General features: G+C 42.8%; 1 protein-coding gene across 1 annotated transcript; it reads left to right on the top strand.

Annotated features, from left to right (window-relative positions):
* Nucleotides 1-644: 644 nt before the first annotated feature.
* On the top strand, nt 645-24,857 carry Sox30 (SRY-box transcription factor 30). Its single transcript, XM_042699595.1, has 5 exons — nt 645-1,713; nt 4,556-4,795; nt 6,364-6,543; nt 12,848-13,340; nt 23,712-24,857. Exons 1-5 carry the CDS (start codon nt 645-647, stop codon nt 24,091-24,093), a joined length of 2,364 nt encoding a protein of 787 aa, XP_042555529.1. The 3' UTR covers nt 24,094-24,857.
* The last annotated feature ends 1,210 nt before the right edge of the window (nt 24,858-26,067 follow it).

Here is a 26,067-nt window from a genome sequence, read left to right as displayed (position 1 = left end):
CGTCGGAATACCAGTCAATGCATTTATCAGGCACGTACGAGTCCGCGAGTGATGACTCATAACTCACACCTGACAGCTCTCGATTTGTAAATCAAGTTTTATTGGAATACGGCCGATCCGTTCAGAGAGGCACAGGCTTCGGGTGCAGGGACCCGAAGGCCGCGGGGGCTGACGTCGTCCGGCCGGCCTGGGACGCCCCTTGGGTTCATCCTGGATGGCCCACCGCCCCGTTTCCTAGGCAACGCCATTGTCAGCGCTCCGGGGCGGGAGAGAGGTAACCAAGGACGACGAGTGGAAGAGAACTCCGGAAGAGAGCGAGAGTCGGAGGGAGGAAAATGGGCCGCACGTGCTGCGGGGCCCGGGTTGTGGCGACCAATTCGAGGGTGGTAACTCGAGGCGCGGGAGCCGGGAGGCGGGAGCAGCCGATGAACGCGCCTGTGATTGGCAGGCCGGGGGTCTCCGGCCGCTCCTGATTGGGCAAGGGTGGAGACGGAAGGCGGCGTCTTTTGAACCGCGTAGGGTTCTGGGTAATAAAGGGCTTGGAAGGGTCTTAACCGAAAGGGGGAGGGGGAGAAAAGGCCGCCAACGAACGGCTGAGCTCATAATCCGGCCGGGACCGGGCCGGGGCGCCCCCCTCCCCCTCCATGGAGAGGGTCCGGTCCGAGCCGCCGCCTCGGCCACGCCAACCGTCGCGGGCCGCCCCGCGGCGCGCCGGTCCGCCCCCGCCGCCGGTCGAGGGCACCTGTTTTCACACGGCGGCGGCCGCCGAGCCTCCGTCGTCGTCGCCACCTGCCCCGTGCACGGCCGCCATGACGACGGTGGCCTCGTCGGGCGGGGAAGGCCCGACGTCGGGCGTCCAGCCCGTGACCCGGCGGCTGCTGCAGATGAAGCCGGAACAGGTGCTGCTGCTGCCGTCGGGGCCGCTCTTGTCTCCGGTCCCGGACGACGGCCTGGTGGCCCCGTCTGCGCAGGCGCGGTTGCTGCAGTTCGGGCCCGAGCTGCTGCTGTTGCCGCCGCCACCTCCTCCCCCCCCTCCCCCGCCGCCGCCGCCTCCCCCGCCGCCGCCGCCGCCGCCGCCCCTCCCCGACGGCGCCCCCTGCAGGCCGGAGTCCCGCCCCGGGCCGCCCCGGGCGCTGCAGGTCAAGGCCGAGAAGCCCGAGCCGGGGCCCGGCGGCATGGACCTGGCGGTGTCGCTGGGACCCCGGAGGGTCATCGAGACGGGAGCTAGAGCGGTCAGGGCCGCCAGAATGGACAACGCCGGGCTGGCGCTCGACGGCCGCCGCGGAGAGGAGAAGAAGGCCAAGCTGGAGGTGGAGGAGGTCCTGAGGGATGCGAAAGGCGGGGAAGGCCGAGCCCTGGTGGCCATCGGAGAGGGCCTCATCAAAACCGAGGAGCCCGACCGGCTCCACGAGGACTTCAGGCTGGGCCCGGAGGCCTTGGCCAATGGCCTGATCCACGGCGGCAAGGAGGTCATCCTGGCACAGCCCCCCAGCGCCTTCGGGCCGCACCAGCAAGACCTCAGGCTCCCGCTGACTCTCCACACCGTCCCCCCCGGGGCCCGCATCCAGTTTCAGGGACCTCCGCCTTCAGAGCTGATCCGTCTGACCAAAGTCCCCCTCACACCGGTGCCGATTAAAATGCAGTCCCTGCTGGAGCCTTCGGTGAAAATTGAAACCAAAGACGTCCCGCTCACCGTGCTTCCCTCGGACGCAGGTACCGGGCGCCGGGCAGGGGCGCTCACGCTTTCCACGCTTTACACACACACACACACACACGCACACACACACACACACACACACACGGTGCTTCACTTTGTCCACATCGCAGTCGAGAGCCGGAAGTAGGCCCCGCGGAGCTGGGGTGATTCGATCCAGCCAACCACTTCTGGTGATCCAATCACTTGGTCCAGCGGACTTGGTACCCCTGCCAGCCAGACGCCTCCCAGGATCCCCACCAGGACCACTAAGCAGTGGGATTTAGTAGCATTTTGCATTTGTAGTTTTCATCAGGCAGTAGTTTGCACAATGGTTACAGCGCCGTAGGGTGGTCAGGTTATGAGTACAGTGCATCTTCGAAGATCCATGAGGTTTCTTCCGTCATTTTTCCCCATCCTACCCTCAGGTTACCCAGTTCAGTTTTTACATACCATACATTGACTATAATGACTGCATTTGCTTACCCCTTCCCCGGTTCTCTTGTCTTAGTTGAAGAGTGTCACGTACTTTCCTCTCTGGCCTGGCTTTGAACAGTGATCCTCAGATCTCGGCCTCCTCTGTAGCTAGGATTACAGGCAGGAGCCACCAGTGCCTAGCTGAGATTTGGTAGCTTAAGAAAAAATCTTTTTAATTAAAATAAAATGTTTATATTTTCTTTGGTGGGGAGCCAGTGGATCGAACCTGTAAATCCTAGCTACTCAGGAGGCTGAGATTTGAGGATCACAGTGTAAAGCCAACAGGACAGGAAAGTCCATGAGACTCTTATTTCCAATGAAGCACCAAAACAATCTGAAAATAGAACTGTGGATCAAGTGGTGGAGTGCTAGCCTTGAACACAAAAGCGCAGGGATGGTGCCTAAGGTCTGAGTTCAAGCCCCAGGAACAGCACAATTTTTTTTCCCCACATACAGAGGGGTTTCAGTTCATGTCAATTTATGAAAGCTAATAGTTTTATAAATTTTTACATGAATTTTTTTACATGAAAATAGAAATATTCTTGCTATAGTTGGTACAAAACCTTCAGTTTACAAGTTGTGAATAGCACTTAAAATACCCAATTATAGTAGCTTGATATATGTCAAGAAATATAAGAAACTTGTGTTTCATTTTAAAAAGTTAGGATTTAACAGGAAAGTTTATGCTGATTGTAGAGGATATCTTTTCAAATGACTAGGAAACAGTTTGCTAGGAGAAAAGAACACATGATTCAGTATAAATTTTTTCCAAAATCTAACACTAATATTAAAAATGAAAATGCTATAGAATAAGCTAGAATTGTTTTTGCTTAAATGACTTTAGCTAACAAAATGATAACTACTACAAATGATTTGTTTCCAGCATTTCCAAATGCACAACAGACTCTTTAAAAATTAGTTCATTATGCTAACAAAAGCCTTGGAAGATTACATTAATCTTCAATTCATATGTTCATGTGTCTTTTTAAAATGCCTTTCCTGGCCAGTCCTTAGGACTGAACTCAAGGTCTGGGTACTGTCCCTGAGCTTTTTTTGCTCAAGGCTGTTGCTCTACCACTTGAGCCACAGCTCTACTTCTGACTGTTGGACGGTTAGTTGGAGATAAAAGTCTCAGGGACTTACCTGTCTGGGTTGGCTTTATGTGCCCAGGATGGATAGCCCTCAATCCTCACATCTCAGCCTCCTGAGTAGCTAGGATTATGAGCATGAGCTGCTAGCTCCTGGCTTGTATTTATTTTCTTTATGGATTTTTTTAATAGCATATATTGTTGTACAAGGGGAGAGGGATTGTGTCATTGTGAGATTTCCACACATGTATAAATAAATCTTACTCCATCCTCCCTTACTACTCCCCAATTCTTAAAGCAATTTTAAGTTTTACTATTTTAATTTAATCCATGCAAACAAACTGCTTTGACCGTATTCATCCTCTCTTACCCCCTTCTTTGTTTAGTACTTTTTGCTCACCCTTCTGCCTAGCTTTTAATTTTCAGCAGTTTTTAGACTTTGTAAAAAGAAATAATAGAAAAGATTTCTTTATATTTGGTATAACAGCTTCATGTTTTAAATTTTTATGTATCAGATAATGATAAAATAAAAAGAAGCAATATTTTTTCTGGTACCAGAATTTGAAATCAAGGCCTTATACTTGCTTGACTTTTCCTTACTCAGCTAGTGCTCTATCACTTGAGCCATACCTCCAATTCAATTTTTTTTTTTCCTTAAACTTTTTTCCCCAATATGGCTTTGGATATCAGCCTCTTGAATAGCTAGGATTATGGGGATAAGCCACTAGCACCTGACATAGACTGTATTTTTTATGAACTGCATAGAGGTGTGAATTTAGCCAGTTTCCTTCCTGATCATTTCAACTAGCTCCATAGCTCTCAAAAAGTCATTTATTTTCCCCTCAGGACATGGAACTGGTGTTGGTGACTAGCTTTGGTGGGACTTTCACCTTCTTAGCAAAATAAAATTAATATAGCAGCATGTAAAGGAGTTTCTTCAAGCATTTGCCTAACACCTATTTAGAGCTTAGTTTATAGTCATAAATGGCTCCATGATGAACTGTGTTTAGTATAGAAAATAAACTAAATGTTCAACACTTCCAGAGGAATTCACATTATTCCTCAATCTTCAACAATATTCCCTTTAGGAGTCATTCTAAGCTGCAGTTCAGGAGTTATAAGGAATCCTGGGAAATTGGCAATACTATATTGAAGTACTTTTAGTGCTTTTAGGTACTTAATACATAAATATAGAGAGAGGTACACTTGTCTTTAGAAATAGTGTGTGTGTGTGTGTGTGTGTGTGTGTGTGTGTGTGTGTGAGACATTAATGAGTCTCTTAATTTTTGTCATATAGGAATACCAGATACTCCCTTCAGTAAGGACAGAAATGGTCATGTGAAGCGACCCATGAATGCATTCATGGTTTGGGCAAGAATCCACCGGCCAGCACTAGCCAAAGCTAACCCAGCCGCCAACAATGCAGAAATCAGTGTCCAGCTTGGGTTAGAGTGGAACAAACTTAGTGAAGAACAAAAGAAACCTTATTATGACGAAGCGCAAAAAATTAAAGAAAAGCACAGAGAGGAATTTCCTGGTAATCCGGCAAAATGAACAAAGCCCCTTCCTAATTTCCTTTCAGTGTATTTTGGTAAAGATTGTTGGGTTGAGAGTGGAAGACAAAAGGATATAATTTTTGTTCCTAATTGGATATGTATAAGAAAGAATAATGGCTAACCTTGTAGTAATGATATGATATAGTGAGTAATGGGGGACGTTTCCTTAAAAAAGAACCAATTTGAAGAATATGTGGTCTCATCCCAACTAATCTAAATCAGAGGCAATCTGTTCTCAAGTTTTGAGATGGAGGGCAAATAATATCAAAATACACGGTATTGGTATAAAATAGCATAAGGAAACTCACTAAAAGCTACTTTTAAGATCGATGGATTGATCTTAAAATTAATGGACGATAGAAATGGAATGGAGGAGCTGGGCACCGGCGGCTCACACCTGTAATCCTAGCTACTCAGGAGGCTGAGATCTGAGGATCATGGTTCAAAGCCAGCCTGGGCAAGAAAGTCCTTGAGACTCTTATCTCCAGAAAACCGGAATTGGCGCTGTAGCTCAAGTGGTAGAGTGCTCGCCTTGAGCTGAAGAGCTAAGGGACAGCGCCCAGGCCCAGAGTTCAAGCCCCACAACCGACCAAAAGAAAAAAAAAATGAAGGTAAATCTTCACAATTCTAAGGTAAAAGGTATATTTGAAAATATACTGGACATAAGAAAATCATAGCAATCAGAAAACATTAAAAAACACGTTTTAAGATAGAGCACAGAGATTACCATTGTGGTAAAATGGATTACCATGCATTTTAATACTGTGTGGTTACCAGAACATAGTCTTGCCTTCTGATTAACCTACAGAGTTTGAAATGAGTCTGATATCTTCCCAGGTAAAGACACTGAGCTTAAGCTTGGGAAAAAGGCGGTATGACTAACATAACTAGGGGTGAAGTAACAACCTTGTATTTTTCTGGAACACAAGCAGGTTTTAGGAGGGAGGATCAGAGGTAAACAATAGAGGGAAGCACTGATTCTTCAGATTCTACAGTAATATAACCCTAACTCTACCATTTGGACTTTGGGAGGAAATTGAGTTGTTTTAGAGATTGTAAAAGCCAATAACTTCCTGTACTAGATATAAAAATAGTGACTGATTATTAGTGATTATTTCACTGCAAGAAATAGACAATTGTATCTTAAAGAAAGTGAGGAAACAGGAGGAGATGAATAATGTATTTCTGGGCATAGTTTTTATAAGTACAGGAAAGGGTTTGGTAGCAATGCGTTTGATGTAGACCCTACTACAGATTCACTGTAGGCCCCTGAATGTATAAGGCATTTAGCCTTCTTTTGAATTAAAGTTTATGAAGTTGACAACGAATTAGAAACTAGATAGATAGATGACATACAGATAGACATACAGACAGATAGGCTAAAATGTAGACTGGAGGAGCCATTCACAGAAATGGGATCCTAAAGCCGAAAATATAGACAATAACTTATTAAAATCCTTGAAGTGTTTTGCAGTTTTAGTAAGACATATCTAGTATGAAAAGGCTAAGTAGTCTATGTTTTTATTAAAAAGTCTATCTTTTCCTATAGGTTGGGTTTATCAGCCTCGTCCAGGGAAGCGAAAACGCTTCCCTCTAAGCGTTTCTAACGTATTTTCTGGTACCACACAGAATATTATCTCAACAAATCCTACAACAATTTATCCTTATCGGTCACCTACCTATTCTGTGGTAATTCCCAGCTTACAGAACACCATCCCTCATCCAGTTGGTGAGTTAGTTTTATTATAGATTACTATTTTTAAGTACCTGTATATATATTTAAAAAAATCTTCCCTATTGACTTGAAATTTGGTTTCTGTTCGACTCAGAATTTAGAACAACAAAATTAAGAGGGAAAAGTCCAGAAGAAAGTGAAAACATTAAATAGGAGGAGGAAAAAAATTTCAGCAGATATCAAGTTTACTTATCCACGTGTGAAAACTGAGCCCTTTTAAGCGGGTCAGGATGAGTCCCTAGATTAGTCAGATGCTGTAGGAAATGGCTGAGGTAATTCAATAGGAAATGGGAGTGTCTTGTGATGCTCAGTATGAAAGAATGAATGCCTTGCTAATTGGGTATGGTGCATCCTGCTCTGGAGCTTGGTGATGATATTGATCTGTCCAAGGCTCTTCCTTCAATGTTCCAGAAAAGCAATGGAAGTGACTCATTTTTTTACAACATTTTAAATTACATCATGCTATCTTTAAGCGGTCCATAAAGGGATTACCAGTCCACAAATCAGCATGTAAGTACAACGCAGCTTGACTAATGCTGCCCCTTTCATCGTTCTCCACCTTCCCTCACAACCCCTCAGGAAGAAACTCATTTTTAACCAGTGCTTGTTCCATTTATTGTATTATCTATTTGTATTAGTTCTTTACAGCCTTTCTGTTGATTATAGGAATCTGACATTGAGAACATCATATCTTACTGTAGGGTCATGTCCCTCGCTAATTTGTAGAACCTAGTTTAACCATCTCTTAAGGAGAGCAATAGCGTTCAATACTATTCCTACCACTTACCTTACAACTACTTAAGACAAATTTGCCTAAAATTTCTCTCTCTCATTTCTTCTATTCCCTTCTTCCAGTTAATAAAGCTTCCCTTATGAGTAGAGAGGTTTAGATACCTTAGAAATTGACTTATTGAATTTTAATATCCTATATTATGCATTTTTAGTGTTTCCTTTAAATGCATCAACTTTAGCAACAAAGGCACTTTCAAGATGTCTACATGACATCAGGATTTAAAACCCAGACCCAACATCCAGGAGTCTGAAGTTAGGTCTGGCCACTCATTCTCATATGCCAAATGGAGATGGTGAAGGCAGAGAAAGGAGATTCATTGCATGGCAGCTGTGGGAAGACAGCACTTCAGTACATCTTCAGCCGTCTTCGTGTTCAGTAAAGAGAATTGGGGGCTGGGATGAGAAAGATCTGCAGAGTTAAAACAGTTGCAAGTTGAAGTATAGCTTTGTTGACCGTTAGCTCAGTTTTTGTCTGGGGAGGAGTTGCAGAGAAGTTACCACTTTATCCCTGGAGCAGAGTAGGAGGAGGAGCAAGGTGGTTTTCTGAGTTTGGAGCTGTTTCCTTTAAGATAGTAAGTTTACATGCCACACAAGATATCTGTACCCCTGCAAATGAAGTGATAGCAAAGGAACTGCAAGGGAGAAAAGCTCAGATAAACAGGTACAGACACAAAACTGGGGGACGTTTAGTTAATTCTCAGGACCCTGAAAAAGGCATTTTTTTTAATGTTATCCCTTACGTAGGTTCAAGCAAAAGTTACAACAAGCCAATGTGTTGCCTTGGCCTCTGCTCGCAGTCGGGCTGTCTGCATTAACCTTCATCAACATCCTTCATTAGTAGTGCTCTTAATCCTATGGCTTTCTAAACAAAGATAGGTAACTGGAAGTTTGTCTTCTAACATTCGTTCTTGCACAATTACATTATATTTTAAGTAGGGTAGGCATACTTACAAGAAGTTTCAAAACTTCACAACAGTAACCAAAGACATTGACTTTTTTGTTGGCCTTTTAAAAGAACACACATAGGCCTGGGAAGTGGCTCAATGGTAGAGCACTTGCCTTGTTTGATTCCTCAGCACCACATAAGCAGAAAACAAAAGCCAGAAGTGGTGCTGTGGCTCAAGTGGTAGAGCGCTAGCCTTGAGCTGAAGAGCTGAGAGATAGCACCCAGGCCCAGAGTTCAGGCCCCACAATCGGTGGCAAAAACAAAAAACAAAAAAAAACCCCATAAAACATTCCTAAAGTATTGCAAAAAAAAATAATTTATTCTATTTTTAGCAAGCTTTGTGCATTAGTACAATACTGCCTAGATTTGACCAGCTTTGCAAGTGTGAAAAATAAAACTCAACAATGCTCAGGGTCACTTCCAGAAGCTAGAAGTGACACTCACTCACAAAAACTCCCCCATAGCAGCCATTTGGATTAGCTTTATCCAGTATTTCTCAGTTTTACCTTTGAGTTTCTCTACAGTTTTTAGGTGAATGCTACCTAAGATCTAAGTTTTAATTCTTTGTTTTCCATTTGGCTAAAAACAACACCCTGAGAGCTTTCCATTATATCGTGGTTGATCTAACAAACTACGAAAACGAATTGAGGTGTAGGAATCGTCTCAAGTCCTTTAGAAGGAAGGAGTTTTGTCTTTTCAGTTGCCTTCGTAAGTGTTCAACTAAACACTTCCAGCTGTCTTCTTTCTGATAAAGTATTTAAAAAAGTCAATTAGTGTGGATTTTGTAGTCTCATGTTTGGCTGCCAACTTTTTGTTTGCACTAATTTACAACATGTGGGCTCATTTGTGCATTTGGGAAAGGTTTTGATAGACAACACCTTTCTGATTTGGAGACCTTATTTTTTTCTTTGTTTTTGTCATCATATAAAATAACTAAAAAAAAATTTTGGAGCCAGGCACCCGTGGCTCATGTCTGTTATCCTAGCTATTCAGGAGGCTGAGATCTTGAGGAGCACAGTTCATAGCCAGCCTGGGCAGGAAAGTCCGTGAGACTATTACCTCCAATAAATCCCTCAGAAAACCGGAATTGGCGCTGTGGCTCAAGTGGTAGAGTGTTTGCCTTGAGCTGAGAGCTGAGGGACAGCATTCAGGCCCAGAGTTCAAGCCTAATCAGCCTTTTTTTTCCCCTAGCTAGTATTTCTTTTCCAAAAGTGGAAGTGCCTCAAGGCACTTTTTCTCATTAGGACGAAATTTACATTCAGAGATGACGTGATTATACTGCATAATATTTCACACATCAAATTCCTGTTTTTTGTTTTTGTCAGTCGTGGGGCTTGAGCTCTGGGCCTGGGCACTGTCCCTCAGCTCTTCAGCTCGAGGATAGTGCTGTACAACTTGCGCCACAACACCTCTTCCAGTTTTCTGAGTGCTTTATTGGAAATAAGAGTCTCACAGACTTTGCTGCACAGGCTGGCTTTGAACTGCAATCCTTACATCTCAGCTTACAGGAGTGAGCCACCAGCACCTGGCTCCTGAATTTTTTTTTTTTAGCACTCTTTCTTTATTAATTTACTTTCAATCAAATTTATTTTTGTTTCTTGTATATTTTACTGAGACTGTTCTACTTAGCAGTCATTTGCCCTGTAGCAGATTGCTGTACCAGCATGCTGGATCTCATTATTGACCTACACTGTCTTTGAAAACTGGAATGTATTAGGTGTTCAGCTGCTTCGGTGAGGTGGTCTGTGTCCGGTGTCTTTGTGCCTGTCCCCTCTACTGTGTAACACATATACGTATTCATTACCTATTATAGGCCAGTCTGTGCTGGGGATAAAATGTAAAGATGTTTTTATGGTCTTTTGATACCGAAGACTCCATGAGGAAGGTGTAAAAAAAAAAAAAAGGACACACATATAACTGGTTTTACTGTTTGCTTGACAGAATCTGTAATAACTTTCTTGTGTGGTATTGCTTTTATGTCCAATCCATTATTTACTCTGTGTTTCACACTTACTGCCACTTCCAAAGTGTCCTTAGGTTCTGAAAATGCTTCTAGCATAATCATCCACGATTCTCTTTAGCTTGTGTTAACACATATCTCATTGCCAGTGATGCCAACAGTCTGATTGATAGGAGAATTCAAATTCAATTAAAAGCTTGCCAACTTTTATTGAAGCTATAGAATTATTTTAGCCTGGGTTTTCAGAATCATTTAGCACATTTTTAATGTTCTGGTTATTCTCTACATTTTATTTCTTAATCCCAAATTGGTCTTCCTTATTTCATCTTAACTCAGTGAAAACCAGCCCCTTTTACTCTTCAGAATTCATACATTTCCTCTAAATTTTAAATTTTAAAATGTTTGCTACTATTTAAATTTGGGACTATAGCCATTTTAGTTTAGCCACTACTTCATAAACAGAACAAAAGAAAACAAATTTCTATAATATTGGTACTATTATAGTTCAGAAAATAGGTTAGTTTATTTCCTTAAGTTTTATGATCTGTTCCAGCAAAACATTATATCCATATAAAATCAAATCTGGCTTCAAAAAGTGCATTTGTTTCAGTGACACAGTTCTTTATGTATGTTTTCTTGACTCAGGGGAGTGAAAATCATGTGGCCCAGTACAAAACTGCGTCTGGTGGGTCCCCTTTTCTTAGCAGTGGACGAAATACTCCTCCCATTTCTCATCAGTCTCTGTTCCTTCTCACCTTTCACGTGCTCTTCTCCTTTCCTTATCACCGTCATACGAAACATCCTGGTCTGTGTTCAGTTTCTGCCATTTCCCACTCTACTGTTCATCTCAGTGACTCAACAGAAGTCTGATGGGGCTGTCCCTGCTGCAGCACATGCTGTGATTTCTTCCTCTGGGAGGGGGGGGTTGAGATATGCAGGAATTACGTAAAGCTCTATAGTCTGGTTTCTTTTGTCTTTTTGAACTTCAGTTCTATTCCTTTCTTCATGTAATCACTAGGCACTTCTAGCTGCTGTAATAAGCTCTAAAATAGAATCCCAAACGAGAATTTCTGATAGGTAAATGTAGCTCTGTTCCCAAAGATAATTCATGGGCCCAGGCTACCTCTGACTCGTAGCACTGTCATCTTTCATGAGCAGCATCCGGAGATCATGGTACCCATAGGCCCATGGGAGACATGGCAGCCATTACTTCTGCTTGTATTTGTAGGCCTTTAGTCTCATGGCCCCTCTAACCGCAAGGAAGGTTGGGAATTATAATCTAGCTGTGTGCTAGAGGGTGAACTGTTTCACAGACTCACTGCTTTCCATATCTTATCTACAGTTTGACTAATTAGGGCTCTGGCCTTTTTTTCAAGTCTTTACCATCACCACACTTCATCAGAGTTGACTATTTTCAATTTTAACCTGAATTTTGACATTCAGCACCCTGAACTCTCTTTGTATATAATTTCCGATCTTGGCACATATTAGGGTTTAATGAATTAAGTACATGCTTGATTATCATCCCCTGCCTCAGTTCCACTTCTCCTGATGGAGGACTATTCATTGGAGAATTGGATAAATGGTGTGCCCTTCCTTTAGTAACTGAAACTTGATCCGTGGTTTTGCACAGCCCTGGTACAGTTGTGAACAACCCAGAAAAAGTCTCTTTTCCTCTTTTCAAGGTACTTAGAGTCTCATTGGGAGAGAGAAAAAAAAAAAAAAAGCCGGGCGCCCGTGGCTCACGCCTGTAATCCTACCTACTCAGGAGGCTGAGAGTAGTTCAAAGCCAGCCCAGGCAGGAAAGTCCGTGAAACTCTTTTTTTTTTTTTTTTTTTGGATCCGGTCGTGGGACCTGAACTCTGGGCCTAGACGCTGTCCCTCAGCTCTTCAGCTCAAGGCTAGCGCTCTACCACTTGAGCCACAGCGCCACCTCCGGCTTTTTTTTCTTTTTGCTTATGTGGTGCTGAGGAATCGAACCCAGGGCCTCAGGCATGCAAGGCAAGCGCTCTACCACTGCGCCACCTTCCCAACCACTCCGTGAAACTCTTATCTCCAATAAACACTCAAAACCAGAAGTGGCGCTGTAGCTCAAGTGGTAGAGTGCTAGCCTTGAGCTGAAGAGCTGAGGGACAGCGCCCAGGCCCAGACTTCAAGCCCCATGACTGACAAAAAAAAAGAACAAGGCTAGCACCAGTAGCTCATGCTCATGCCTGTAATCCTAGCTACCCAGGAGACCAAGATCTGAGGATCAAAGTTCAATGCCAACCAGGGCAATAAATCCAAGAGACTCTTCATCTCCAGCCAACTAACAAAAAGCCAGAAGTGAAGGTGTGGTTCAGCTGTTAGAGCACCAGCCTTGAGAGAAAAATCCACACAAGGACTTAAGGCTCTGAGTTCAAGCTCAAGTATTGGTGGGTGTGTGCAGGCACACACACACATACACATATACACAAAACGAAATAACACAAAGGAAATACGACTGATATGGAAACCTTAGGTAGGTGGTTCATGAGGCGCTCTCGTTGAACAGTGCATTTACTTTGACTGGAAAGTGAAAAGCATGAAGTGGCTGACCTATGTTCTTTTTATTTCTAAAGGTGAAACCCCACCTGCCATCCAGCTGCCCACACCTGCAGTCCAGCGCCCAAGCCCCATCACACTTTTCCAGCCCAACGTCTCCAGTACTGCCCAGGTGGCTGTCCAGGCTCCGAGTCTGCCCCTCCGCCCAGCACTCCCACCCCAGCGCTTTGCTGGGCCTTCCCAAACTGACACTCATCGGCTGCCTTCTGGAGCCAATCACTCCATCAAGAGGCCCACTCCTGTGTCTCTGGACACCACCAGCAGGATTCCGACAAGTGCTAGTACCGCCCATGCCAGATTTGCAACCTCGACCATCCAGCCTCCCAAGGAGTATTCCAGCGTTGCCACTTGTCCTAGAAGCGCTCCAATTCCCCAGGCACCTTCCATCCCACATACCCATGTCTACCAGCCCGCTCCCCTCGGCCATCCAGCCACGCTGTTCGGAACACCACCACGGTTCTCCTTCCACCACCCTTACTTCCTACCTGGACCTCACTACTTCCCATCAAGGTAAATGAACATAGAGCTAATGAGTTTTTACTCCCCTCCCCACTCACTCTCTCTCACTAAAAAGATTTTCTCAGTTCTATATGGAACATAAGTTAGACGTTTGGCTGGGAAGCCAGGCAGTTAACATGGATTGGTACGGGGGAGGGGGGGTGGAGGATTGTGGAGTCAAATCTCCTTATCATGTAAAACTGGGGTGCTTCTTATACTTCATTGTGTACTTAAGTTATGAGACATCTCAGTAAAGTGCAGACCCCCATTCATTAGGCTGGGGGTATGGTAGTATTCTATGCCAGGGTACAGTTGACATTCTGCATTTTTAATAAGCTCCTGTCTGATGGCAGTTCTGGTTTGTGGGCCACAAACCTCCGTCTATAACAAGGTAAAGTGAGCAGTTCAAAATTGTACTTCTTTTTAGAACTGTTTGTGCAAAGCTAGAAAATCGGGCCAGGAATGTGACTTAGTGGTAGAGTGCTTGCCTAACATGCTTGAAGCCCTGGGTTCAATTCCTCAGTACCACATAAACAGAAAAAGCCAGAAGTGGCGCTGTGGCTCATATAATAGAGCGCTAGCCTTGAGCAAAAGAAGCTCAGGGGCAGTGCTAGTAGACTGCCCCCCCTCCCAAAAAAAAAAAGAAAAAGGAAAGAAAATCACTATATAGCCAAGTGCCAGTGGCTCACACTTGTAATCCTAGCTATTCAGGAGGCTGAGATCTGAGGATTGAGATTCAAAGCTAGCCTGAGGCAGGAAAGTAAGTGAGACTCTTATCTCCAGTAAACCACCAGAAAACCGGAAGTGGTGCTCAAGTGATAGAGCACTAGCCTTGAGCTGAAGAGCTGAAGGACAGTATTCAGGCCCAGAGTTTAAGCCCCATGACCAACAACAATAAAAAAATCTTTATGTACATTACCAATACAAGAATTGATTTTCATAGGGAAATGTCTTGGGAAAGCGTATTCTAATACCACTTTGGAGTAATAGAACTTACTCCCTTTGGAAGTAATCTGATAGAGTAGTAATAGCCTGCCCCTTTCAATTGCTGTTAACTACACAGGAAAGTCGGGATCCATTGAGATTAGAGTATTAAATGTTTAGCGGCAATCATACATTGCTCTTCAGAAGGTAAAGCTGCTCCCTACCTGGTATACCCACTCCTATAAGGAAACAACTCTTGATAAAGTTTGTTGGTTCAATTCATAATGAGATTGTTCTTTCAAGAATTAAACTTGGGACTGGAAGAAAGTGAAGTGGAGTATTAGAATGGGAGAGCAGAGATTTTGCAATCTTAGTTTGTTTTGTATTTTATGTACACCATTTTTATGTTTAGCAGCTTTCAGGAATTAAGAGACTTCTAAACCCAGAGGTTGATCATCTTTTTCTTACTGCTATCTGCCAAGATCCAAGATTTTCTAGGACTTTGGGAGAATTCTATAAAATATTTTGTAGCTCTGGAAGAGTATTGCATGCAGATGTAGTAAAATAGATTTGGTAACAGTTGGCTTTCCTTAGACCCCTGCGGTCTGTAAACTGCAGCAATTTTATTTGTTGTGTAATTTTATATGATACAGGAAGCTGTGGAGAATTTTACTGAATAAAAAAGAGAAAATGGCTGTGAAAGGCCTAGAAATACTATGTGCTGCAACCTTATGCTAATTATTGTTTTTTTGTTGTATTTTATTTTCTGTCTTGAGAATTAGGCATTTTACATGTATTTCTCGTAGCTGTCCAGTGGCTTCAGCACAATACTTCCCTACTTTTACACATATATTTATTAGATGTTGAACAGCTTTGTCAACGTTAGATAAAATGGCAGTGCTAAAGGCTAATAAGGCGAATAGTTTTTGTCTGATGTAGAATTCTTGGGGAGGGAGTTTTGTGTGTGCATCTATAGATCCTCAGTAATACTTCTTAGTGTAATGACTACTCTTTATTTGACTGTGTTTGGTTACTAGCAGAGAATCATGTGGAAAATGTATACTTTTGAGTGCAAAACTCATATAGGCAAGTAAACTAGGTGTATTAAGTAGATTAAATAATAGGAAATCTGTCCTTACTCATCTTACAGAATTTTAGTATCAGATATATTAAAAACATTTTTTTTGTCAGTCTTGGGGCTTGAACTCTGGGCCTGGGTGCTGTCCCTGTACTCTTCAGCTCAAGGCGAGCACTCTACCGCTTGAGCCACAGTTCCACTTCTGGTTTTCTAGTGCTTTATTGGAGATAAACCACGGACTTTCCTGCCCAGTCTGGCTTTGAACCGTGATCCTCAGATCTCAGCCTCCTGAGTTGCTAGGATTACAGGCATGAGCCACCAGCGCCCAGCTTAAAAACATTTTATAAGGAAACTTTTGAAAGTAAATTCTTAGAATACAAAAACTATCTTTTTCTCCTTGATCCTCTTCTTTCTAATTGTCGTTATTGAAAAATATTATACATAAATTGTATTATTCTTATTAAAGTTTATTTTATTTAATAATATCAGGCAGTAGTAAATATATAAATATTAAACTACTGGAGTTTTTCAGAATGGAAGATCAGTTATTTATTTATTTATTTTTGCCAGACCTGGGGCATGAAATTTGAGCCTGGGTGCTATCCTTCAGCTTCTTTTGCTCAAGGTGAGCACTCTACTACTTGAGCCTCAGAGCCAGTTCTGGCTTTTTTGTTTGTTTATTTATTGAGTAGTTTGTTGGAGATAAGGGTCTTGTGGACTTTCCTGCGGGGGCTGACTTCAAACCTCAATCCTCATTTTAGCCTCCTGAGTAGCTAGGATTACAGGTGTGAGCCACTGGTGCCCAGCTTGTTTTATAAATGTAAACTTGTAATACTTTACAATTGTTCCTGTATTTTACCTATATGTGTCTAATGATGATTTTCCCAAGGTAATAGTGTATTTCAGTAAAATCTACTATGGATGAAAGATAAAATACACTTAATAGACATTTGAGATATAGGTATAATTCTTTTATGTATGTTTATTGATTTTGTGTATCGTATTTTATACATTTTTTTTTTTTTGGTGAGTAGACCATTTTTCCCTGTGTAGAAAATGTAGAGTAAGGGGCTGGGAAGGTGGCTTAGTAGTAGAGTGCTTGCCTTGCATGCATGAGGCCCTGGGTTTAATTCCTCAGTACCATATAAACAGAAAAAGTCAGAAATGGCACTGTGGCTCAAGTGGTAGAGCACTAGCCTTGAGCAAAAGGAGCTCAAGACAGTCAGTGCCCAGGCCCTGAGTTCAAGCTCCAGGACTGCCAAAAAACCAAAACCAAAAACATACTGGATTTGACACAATTGAAAATTGGAAAGAAACTAAAAATCAGCCATTTGCATTAGAAAAAGTTAATGGGGTAAAAAGAATGAAGAAGACTCAAATTCAAATAATGCTTTTGAGAAGCAGTGTGTAAATATGAAACTGGTTACTCCAGATCAGTTCATAAGTTCATATGTGATGAAAAATCGCTTCCTGAATGTTCTTTATGAGATCATGACAAGAAGAGAGGTCTAATGAGAGTGAGGACTTTCCCTCTTTCCACTCTTCCCTTTCTTCTTCAGATGTCGGAATATCATGTTCCTTGTAAACAAATGCATATTCCTCTCTTCCTTGAAAAACAAAATCATACATATTTTAAATCATTAAAAAAAGATTTCCAGCCAAAGTATAGTGCTAATGACTGGATTCACCACTCAACTTCATAAGAAATCTAAAAACAAAACAACCCACTAACAGTGTTTAACAAGATCCTGAATATTGGGCAATGCAGGACAGTGCTCCAAGAAAGACAGAAAATTCATGAAGCAAGCCTAGAGAGATGAGGGATTGTTATCCAGAGTGTCCAAAAATACACAGTGAAAGATTACGATACAGGAAAATGTGATCCATTCAAAGGCAAAACACACCAAAAGGCTGATGCAGTAGTGAGCACCTATAATCCCAGAAGTTGGGAGCCAGAGTCAGGAAGATTACTATTTGAGGCCAGCCTGGGTTATGTAGCAAGTACCAGACTAGCCTGAGCTGTATGGTGAGAGCCTCTTTCTAAAGAAGCAGGCAACAGAAACTGCTTGTGATTTGGGCCCTGTTTTGAATGTGACAAACTTGACAGCTGTTATAAATACTTTCAAACACCTAAAGGAAGTCATTTAAAGACACAAAAAAGTGATGATGATGGTGATTCTTCAGAGAATATTAATCATGTCATATAAATTATAAAAAACAAATAGAAATTCTGGAGTTGAATGATAACTAAAGTGCAAATGTATTAAATGTGCAAAGAGTAGAGATTCTTAGAGAAAAATGTCAGTATCACAAATGCTTATATACAACCTAAGGTACAGAGAGAAAAAAAATGAAAAATAAACAGAGCTTCAGAACCACTTCATAAACAGAACCACAAATAAACACACCAACAAATATGGAACAGAAGTACCAGAAAGAAAAAAGAAAGGGGAACAAAACATTTGAAAAAAAAATAGCTGAAAACTCCCAATCTTGTTGAGAATATAACATACTCAGGAAGCTAATGAACTCTAGGACAAATGCAGAGAGATCCACTGCTAAACACATCACAGTGAAGTTCTGAGAGCAGAAATCAAAGGAATCTTGGAAGGAGCCAGGGAAAAATGAATCCTTATGCACAAGGCAATGCGAAACCCCAGCTGCTGGCCTGCACAGAGACATGGAGTCAGAATCTGTAGTCAAAGGAGCGATGACTGACCAAAGCATTTTATATTCACTGAGGCTATCTTCACAAAACTTGGCAAAAGAAAAATATTCTTCAGAAAATAAAAAACAGAAAATGTACTGTTACCAAAAGTAGGTTACAAGATGTATGCATACATACTTAGAGAATGGTGCTGGGGTTGAAATGAAAAGCATTTTTTTGGGGGGTCCGGTCGTGGGGCCTGAACTCTGGGCTTGGGCACTGTCCCTCAGCTCTTCAGCTCAAGGCTAGCGCACTACCACTTGAGCCACAGCGCCACTTCCCACTTTTTTCTTTTTTGCTTATGTGGTGCTGAGGAGTTGAACCCAGGGCCTCAGGCATGCAAGGCAAGCGCTCTACCACTGAGCCACCTTCCCTGCCCGGAAAGCATTTTTAACTGTGTTAGCAAATGCTAGTGATGGTATTTTCATACGTGCAAACAATGTCCATTGAGCAGATTTGCCCCTTGTATTTTCTCATCCACCCTTTTTCCCACCTTAACTCATTTGTAAATAATGGGATTCACTGTTTTGTTTTCTTACATGTGTATAAAGCATTTTATCAGATTCACACCATCACCTCACTCCTACCCTCCCGCTAGTCCTGCAGAGAGTCTCCATTTCACACATCTGTCATTCATTTTTGAGGTCTAAATTCCACATATGAGAGATGATGGAACACTTTGTCATTTTGGTGTATTTCATGTCACATGATGGTCTCTAGTTTCCTTTTGACAGAGTTATACATCATTCTTCATCCATTCAATGATGTGAATGGGCACATAGACATGATTCCATACTTGGCTGTTAAAAATAGTGCTACCATAAGTATTAGTGTATGAGTTTGTTGTTTTTAGGTTTTGTGTAGGAACTAGGGCTTGAACTTGGAGCTCTTGCTTGGCTTGCTTGCTCACAGCTGGTCCTCTGCCACCTCAACCATATGTTCAATCTGGCATTTCCTGGTTTATTAGAGATGGGTTCTCATGGATTTTACTGCCTGGGCTGGCTGGGAACTGTGATCTTCCTAATCTTAGTCTCTTGAGAAGCTAGAATCATAGGCATGAGCCACCAACATCTGGCACGTTTATATTTTTATGCTCATTTAAATCCCTTCAGATATATGTCTAGGAATAGTATCACTAGACCCTATGGTTATTATACTTTTATTTTCTTGAGGTACGTCCGTACTGACTTCCATCATAGCTGTACTAATTTACATTCCCACCAAGAGTATATAAGGGTTCCTTCCCTCCCCCCCCCCCCCCCCCCACTGCATTCTTACCATCATTCATGTTGTTTGTGTTCTTGATGTTTACAATTCTGTTTGGGGAATATAGTGTAGGTTTTTTGTTTGTGGTTTTGGTTGGTCATGGGGCTTGAACTCTGGGCCTGGGCCCTGTCCCTCAGCTCTTCAGCTCAAGGCTAGTGCTCTACCACTTGAGCCACAGTGCCACTTGTGGTTTTCTGAGTGGTTTATTGGAGATAAGAGTCTCACCTGCTTGGGCTGGTTTTGAACTACGAACCTCAGATCTCAGCCTCAGTGAGGATTACAGGCATGAGTCACCTGTACCTGGCTTCTAGTGTAGTTTTGATGTGCTTTTCCTTTATGACTAAGGATATACAACAATTCTTTATACACTGATTTGCCACGTGTGCTTTTGAGAATTATCTGTTCATTTGGCCATTTATTAATTGGATCATTTGTTCTTCTGGTGTTAATTTTTGAAGTTTTTTATATATATATCCTGGATATTTATCTTTTATCTGAAAAATAGCTTGCAGTGATTTTTTTTTTACAATTCTGTAGATTCTCTTGATTCTGCTGATTGTGGAAATACATTATTCAAGGCTGAAATTAAATGAACCCCTAAAGTAATTGGGATCCCAACAACAAAACAAAGAGTACCTATAAAAGTAATCATGTAAGCCCAGCGCTGGTGGCTCACACCTGTAATCCTAGCTATACAGGAGGCTGAGATATGAAGATTTAGGTTCAAAGCCAGCCCAAGCAGGAAAGTCCATGAGACTTATTTCTAATAAACCATCAGAAAACCAGAGGTAGAGCCTGGTACAAAGTGGTAGAGCACTAGCTTTGAGCGAAAAAAAGCTCAGTGGCAGCCAGGCTCTGACTTCAAGCCCTATGACCAACAAAAAAAAGTAATCATGTAATTATAAAAAAAAAAACAACAGTATTGCTGTAATATTTCTTCACTGGCTTTGATTGATTTTAAAATCAATACTATAGAATAATTGTTTGGGAAGAGGATGACGTGAGATGTTATGTATTCACACTGAAAAGAGTTGTTTGGAGTAAGGAAGAAATGCCGTGGGTAGCATGAAGCCGCAGGGACCGGTCAGTAGATTTACAGTAAGGACATGCGTGCTGTTGACCTTTCTTTTCTCAGTATACGTAGCAGACATGAAATGGTGGGTGGCTCATGCCTGTAAATCCCAGTTCCTCCAAAGGTAGGCATCCATTGGAAGATCACAGATGAAGGTCATCCACAGATGAGTTCACAACACTGTATTTTATTTTGGCCATCAGTTTGGAAACTCCTCCCGCTTAAGAGGCCTGTGATCCTAGATACTCGGGAAAATCCATGAGACTTTCCAGTTAACTACCAAAGAAACCAGAAGTGGAACTGTGGTGGTTTCAATGTAAAATGCTAGCCTTGACAGAAAGAGCTATGAGACTGCATCCAGGCTTGCATTTAAGCCCCTGGTTTGGCACGGGAGGGGAGGGATGGAGACAGGAGGAGGGAGTCTGCAGCCTAGTATTCACATTTAGTGTACTGTCAGTGTTCAATCTGTTTTATTTGCTTGCTCCCTTATTTTGTGTGTGTATTGGGGCTTGAACTTAGGACCTGAGTGCTGTCTCTTAGTTTTTCACTCAAGGCTGGTGCTCTTCCCCTTGAGTCATACCTCCACCTCCAACTTTTTGGTGGTTAAGTGGAGATAAGAGTCTCACACTTTCCTGTCCTCAGTCTTCATGTCTTATCCTCCCAAGAAGCTACAATTAAAGGCGTAAGCCACTGGTCCACAGCTCAATTAGCTTTTAATAAGTGAATGAGTTACATAAATGAATATAAGAGACCTGAGTGAAATCTAGCTTTGACACTCACTCTCTCACTCCCCACCTGTCTTTTTTCCCCTTCCCTTCTTTCTTCCCCCTCTGTGTGAAAGGGTTTATTTAAAATACCTATTCTCAAGTTCGGAAATTATGTCTTCTCATTCTAGTTGGCTGTGGAAACCCTCTCTTGTTTTTCACTGATGGTAGTTTTTAGCTTCAATAATTTTTTATTGTTTCCTTTGTGATTTCTAGCTCTTTGCTGCATATCTCATTCACATCCTAAATTGTTTTTCATAGTCCTTTGCACAGTCTGCATTTGCTTTCATCTTGAGAGTGCTCAGCGTATGATTGTCAAGCATCTTGAGAGCCATTGGTGGGGCTGTGTTTCCCTCAGGCCTAATCCTACTTCCGTTCATGTCCCCTGTTCCCACAAGTGCCATCTGTACATTTAGTATGACACTGCCCTCTTCTCATTTTTACAGCTTTTATAGGACTTTCTTTTCCTTTAGAATAAGATGCAGATCAGCCTAGTAGATTCTTTGGCTTTGGTTATAGGTAAGGTCCATAGTGTAGTCACTGATTTCATTGACTTTGATTGACATTAGCAGTGCCTATGAGTGTCTTCGCATAGATCGCATCTGTCCCTGCAGTAAGTGGGACTTACCTACAAAGAATGCGGACTGTGAAAAGTATGCCCTTGTGTCCTCTGGGCACTGAGCTGAGCTCAGCAGCGCCTGGGCAGCCGACACATCTTACAGGTTTGTATTGTGAAGTTCCCTGGGGCAAACACGGGCAACCAGAATCCCTAAGACAGAATATGTGATGGAGAGCTTCCTGGCTCTCTGAGGAAGAAGAGAAGAGGAACCTCCTGGTCCTGTGGCACACTCAGCCACAAATGTGGACCCACAGGGGTCGGACCTTCCCAGGGTCCTGGGGATGAATGGCAGTGGTGCTGGGGTTGGGAGCCGCAGCAATGGTGAGCTTGTGGAACACCAAGGCTCTGGGGGGTGGGGAGGGGATTGTGCATGGGTTGGGCTCATGGTGCTGGCAGCTACTTCTGAGTGATGAGACCCAAAGGGTACCTTCTCTTGGTACCCTGTAGGGACAAGCTCGGGTGACTTGAGCTGTGACTGTTGGCTCTCTCTAGGCTGATTTCCAATTCTCCATGCTTTTTACAGTTGACCCCTTGCTGATTTTTCTCTCAAGCACTCCTCAAAGTATAGCATGTTTTGCTATACTTTGTGTTATCCATCACTAGATGGCATCCGTGAGCCCAATTCCTGCGTACACTTCACACCTCTTGTCACAGTTGATGTTCTGTACTTTTGAAGAAGAGAATACTTACAAAAAGAAATCACTAGCCTTTAAACAAAACATGAGTTTCTCATTCTCCCTTTTCTAGGATGAGTGCACATGCCTAGTATTTTGTTTAGTATTAGAAACACCTTCGGGGAGAGGGGACGGGGGGGGGGGGGGGCAGGGAGATAAGAAGGGATAGGAAGGGGAAACAAAGGAGGAGGCAACAATGCTTGATAAGAAATGTACTCATTACCTTGCTCATGTAATTGTAACCCCTCTGTATGGTATTTTCACAATTAAAAAAAAAACACCTTCAGACATGGTATAATAAAAAGTGAGGTCTTTATTCCAATCCTCTCTATCTCCTTCTCTCTACCTCTCCCTTCCTTCAACTAAGCTTGGATCTAATTTTACAAAGCAATTATAAACATAAAGAAAAATGTAGAAAATGCATGAAATAACATGCATACCTTCTAGGTTAAATACATCATTGCGTCAAAAAAAAAACAAAACCCACACAGCTCATGCCTGCAATCCTAGCTACTCAGGAGGCTGAGAGCTGATGATCATAGTTCAAAGCCAGTCCAGACAGGAAAGTCCATGAGACTCTTATCTCCAATAAATCACCAGAAAACTGGAAGTGATGCTGTGGCTCAAGTGGTAGAGTGCTGGCCTTGAGCTGAAGAGCTGAGGGACTGCATTCAGGCCAAAAGTTCAAGCCCTACGACCAACAAAACATACCCCAGTTGGTAAAATGCAAGAAAACCTTTCCTAAACATCTGCCCTCTAAAAATTGATGGCAGAAAAAAGATCTTTTCGACTGTAGTACAATATCAGTTCTAGATCTTCTGATAGTAAGAGTACTCTCTATTATTAATTTTATTATTGTCATCTAATATCCTTTGAAATCCTAGAGCCCTTGATTTCACCCCCTGTCCCAGTAGGCTTCCTTGTAATAGCAGTGAGAGCAATTGTCGTCGTGGAGTTTACTGTTCATTTCTTTGCGTAGGTCTGGTGTGAGGTATCCTAAGAGGAAGGGCAGGTTAAGCCGTTTTCTCTCTTAAGGTCTATGCCGGGTAAGAGGCAGAGGTGGAGAGATGAGGGATGGTGGATGCTGTGATTACTTCAGCCTTCTTGGCTATAAGCCTTGGATGGGGACAAGGCAGGGGGTGGGAGCCGGAGCTTGTTACAGGAAAGACCTGGGGGATTCTCTAGGCCCCAAAGAGAATGCGGCCACCTACTCAGCCCCACACAGGGCACCGTGTGGCAGGATCTGTTCTAATCCCTTGTTTATGTCTTTCTGTCACAGCACGTGCCCTTATAGTCGGCCTCCCTTTGGCTATGGAAATTTTCCAAGTTCAATGCCAGAATGCCTCGGTTACTATGAAGACAGGTACCAAAAACACGAGGCTATGTTTTCAGCTTTAAATAGAGACTATCCTTTTAGAGACTACCCAGACGAACGCGCCCACAGCGAAGATTCTCGGGGCTGCGAGAACATGGACGGGCCCCCATACTATAACAGTCACAGCCACTGCGGGGACGGCTACTTGAGCCCCATGCCCCCGCTGGACATGGGGGCCCTGGAGAACGTCTTCACAGCCCCCACCTCCACCCCCTCCAGCATCCAGCAAGTCAACGTGACTGACAGCGACGAGGAGGAAGAAGAAAAAGTGCTCCGGAATTTATAACTTGAAAACCAATAGCGCGGAAAATAAACATTTCTTAAACCATAGACTGGGTCAGTTGGTGTAACAGCCCAGAATGCCTTGCTCCGTGTCCAGCCGTTATCCGAGGAGTCAAAACCAAATGCAAGTCACAGCTCTCTAACGTTTTCATTAGTGAAACGGGAGGCCTGCTGTTCCATCAGAGGAATTTGTCCAAAGCCTTTTTTTTCACGGCTGTATTTTGCACCAGCGTGCGTTATCATTCCTTTATCGTGGAATATGCATGATAGGAAAGCCTGCCCGGCAGCCTGTGAGGAGGAAGAGAGTATGTCCCTGCTCTGAAAAGTGTGATTTCCATTTGATCTCAGGATACTTTTTATTTTTCTGAAATACTTTGTTTTAGTGTTTATCTACTATTTGTGAATTCTGTCAGTTTTAATGTAACATTTGAAAGTATTTTGATAACTTTTGTAAGTGAACTGGGACTCAGTTACTCCATTTAATTTCCACTAATAACCAATTATATGTTGCAAATGTGTTTTAATGACACCTGGGAAACTCCTCCCACTCCAGTTAGTCATTTCTGTTACTGAACATTGTTACCATCATTCTTGAATACCGTTTCCATTGGTACACACTGTTGTATTTCTATTATAATTAAATAAACACAGACAAAATTCTTCTTGTTGGATGTGTTCCTTGTGGAGGACAGAAATAAGCACAATGAGTGTTGCTCATGTGAGAGTATTTTTTGTATCACATGCAGAAGTTGACTTTGGCCTAACGCTTCCAGAATTGCACTGCATTCTGTTAGCTTTTGTGAGCTCGTGTTGCATCCACTTAGATGCGCACGTGTTCTAATGTTATTCTGAAACGCTCTACATGTGACTGGAGCACTTCCCCAAAGGGAGGAGTTCTTCCAGATTTGGGTCAGCACCTGTCTTGAAAACCTTCATTTACAAACATAGAACAAAAGGCCTACTTTGTCTTTTGGCAAGCACACATTTACAGAGCCATTTTTAGAACATGCTGAGGGCCAACAGATTTGGGAAAATATCTACAAAGCACTAAATGAGTTGATGTTGGGAAATTGCCACAAATCAGTATACTTTTCCCTCCATGATCTGTATACTTTACCTCAATTGTGAAGCCTCGTTACTGAAAACTGCTTGGCAAGTGTGAGGGAAGTCCATTTCTGAGCTTCCATTTTCTTCCTCCGCTAAATCTTCATCTGTTCCTTAAAGATGGTTAATAGAGCTCATCTATCTTATGCTTACCATATGCCGTATTTTCACTGCCAGGGCAGTTTTGATCCACTTTTATACCCAGCACAATGCTGTTAAGATGTAGCTAAAAAGCAAAATTTGAATTTCTTGACTGACAAGGAACAAACATGGCACTTCCCACCAGAACGAAAGCAACATCTGGTTGTCTACACATCTAATGCCTGTAGCACCAAAGACAAATCTTTGACCTGTTTTACTCCATCTCATTTTCATCATGCACCTCAAATCTTCCAGGTGAACTGGTTGAGAGGCTATCTCTGGGTAAAGCGGCAAAAAGACAGAAGGCGTCACCCAGTGTCTCCTAACTTTTCACGCTATCCTTGCACCTCTGATTTTTTTCCCCCAAACCTTTTCCCTTGACTAAAGCTGGGTAACTTGATTTTTTTTGTTTGTTTGTTTAAAAATTTGGTGGTGATCACCAGGGTCTCACTAGGCAGCCTGGGCTGGCCTTTAACCCATGATCCTTCTACCTCCTAAGTGCTGGGATTAGAAGTATGTCCCACCACACTGTACCTATTTAATCTTCCTCTACTGCAATGCTGGGATTGAAAGCTGGAAGTTTAGATTGTGAATAGTTCTACAGTATAATTTGAATTGGATCTCTCTCTCTCTCCCTCTCCCCCCCCCCCCCCCCTCTGTCTTGAACTCAGGGCCTGGATGCTGTTCCTGAACTCTTTTGCCCAAGGCTAGCACTCTACTATTTTGAGCCATA

Source organism: Dipodomys spectabilis, unplaced genomic scaffold (genome assembly GCF_019054845.1).
Source record: "Dipodomys spectabilis isolate Male_0828 unplaced genomic scaffold, ASM1905484v1 ptg000258l, whole genome shotgun sequence".
NCBI classification, from domain to species: domain Eukaryota; kingdom Metazoa; phylum Chordata; class Mammalia; order Rodentia; family Heteromyidae; genus Dipodomys; species Dipodomys spectabilis.
Note: the sequence above shows the minus strand (reverse complement) of the source record. Positions and strands in the feature narration are given on the sequence as shown.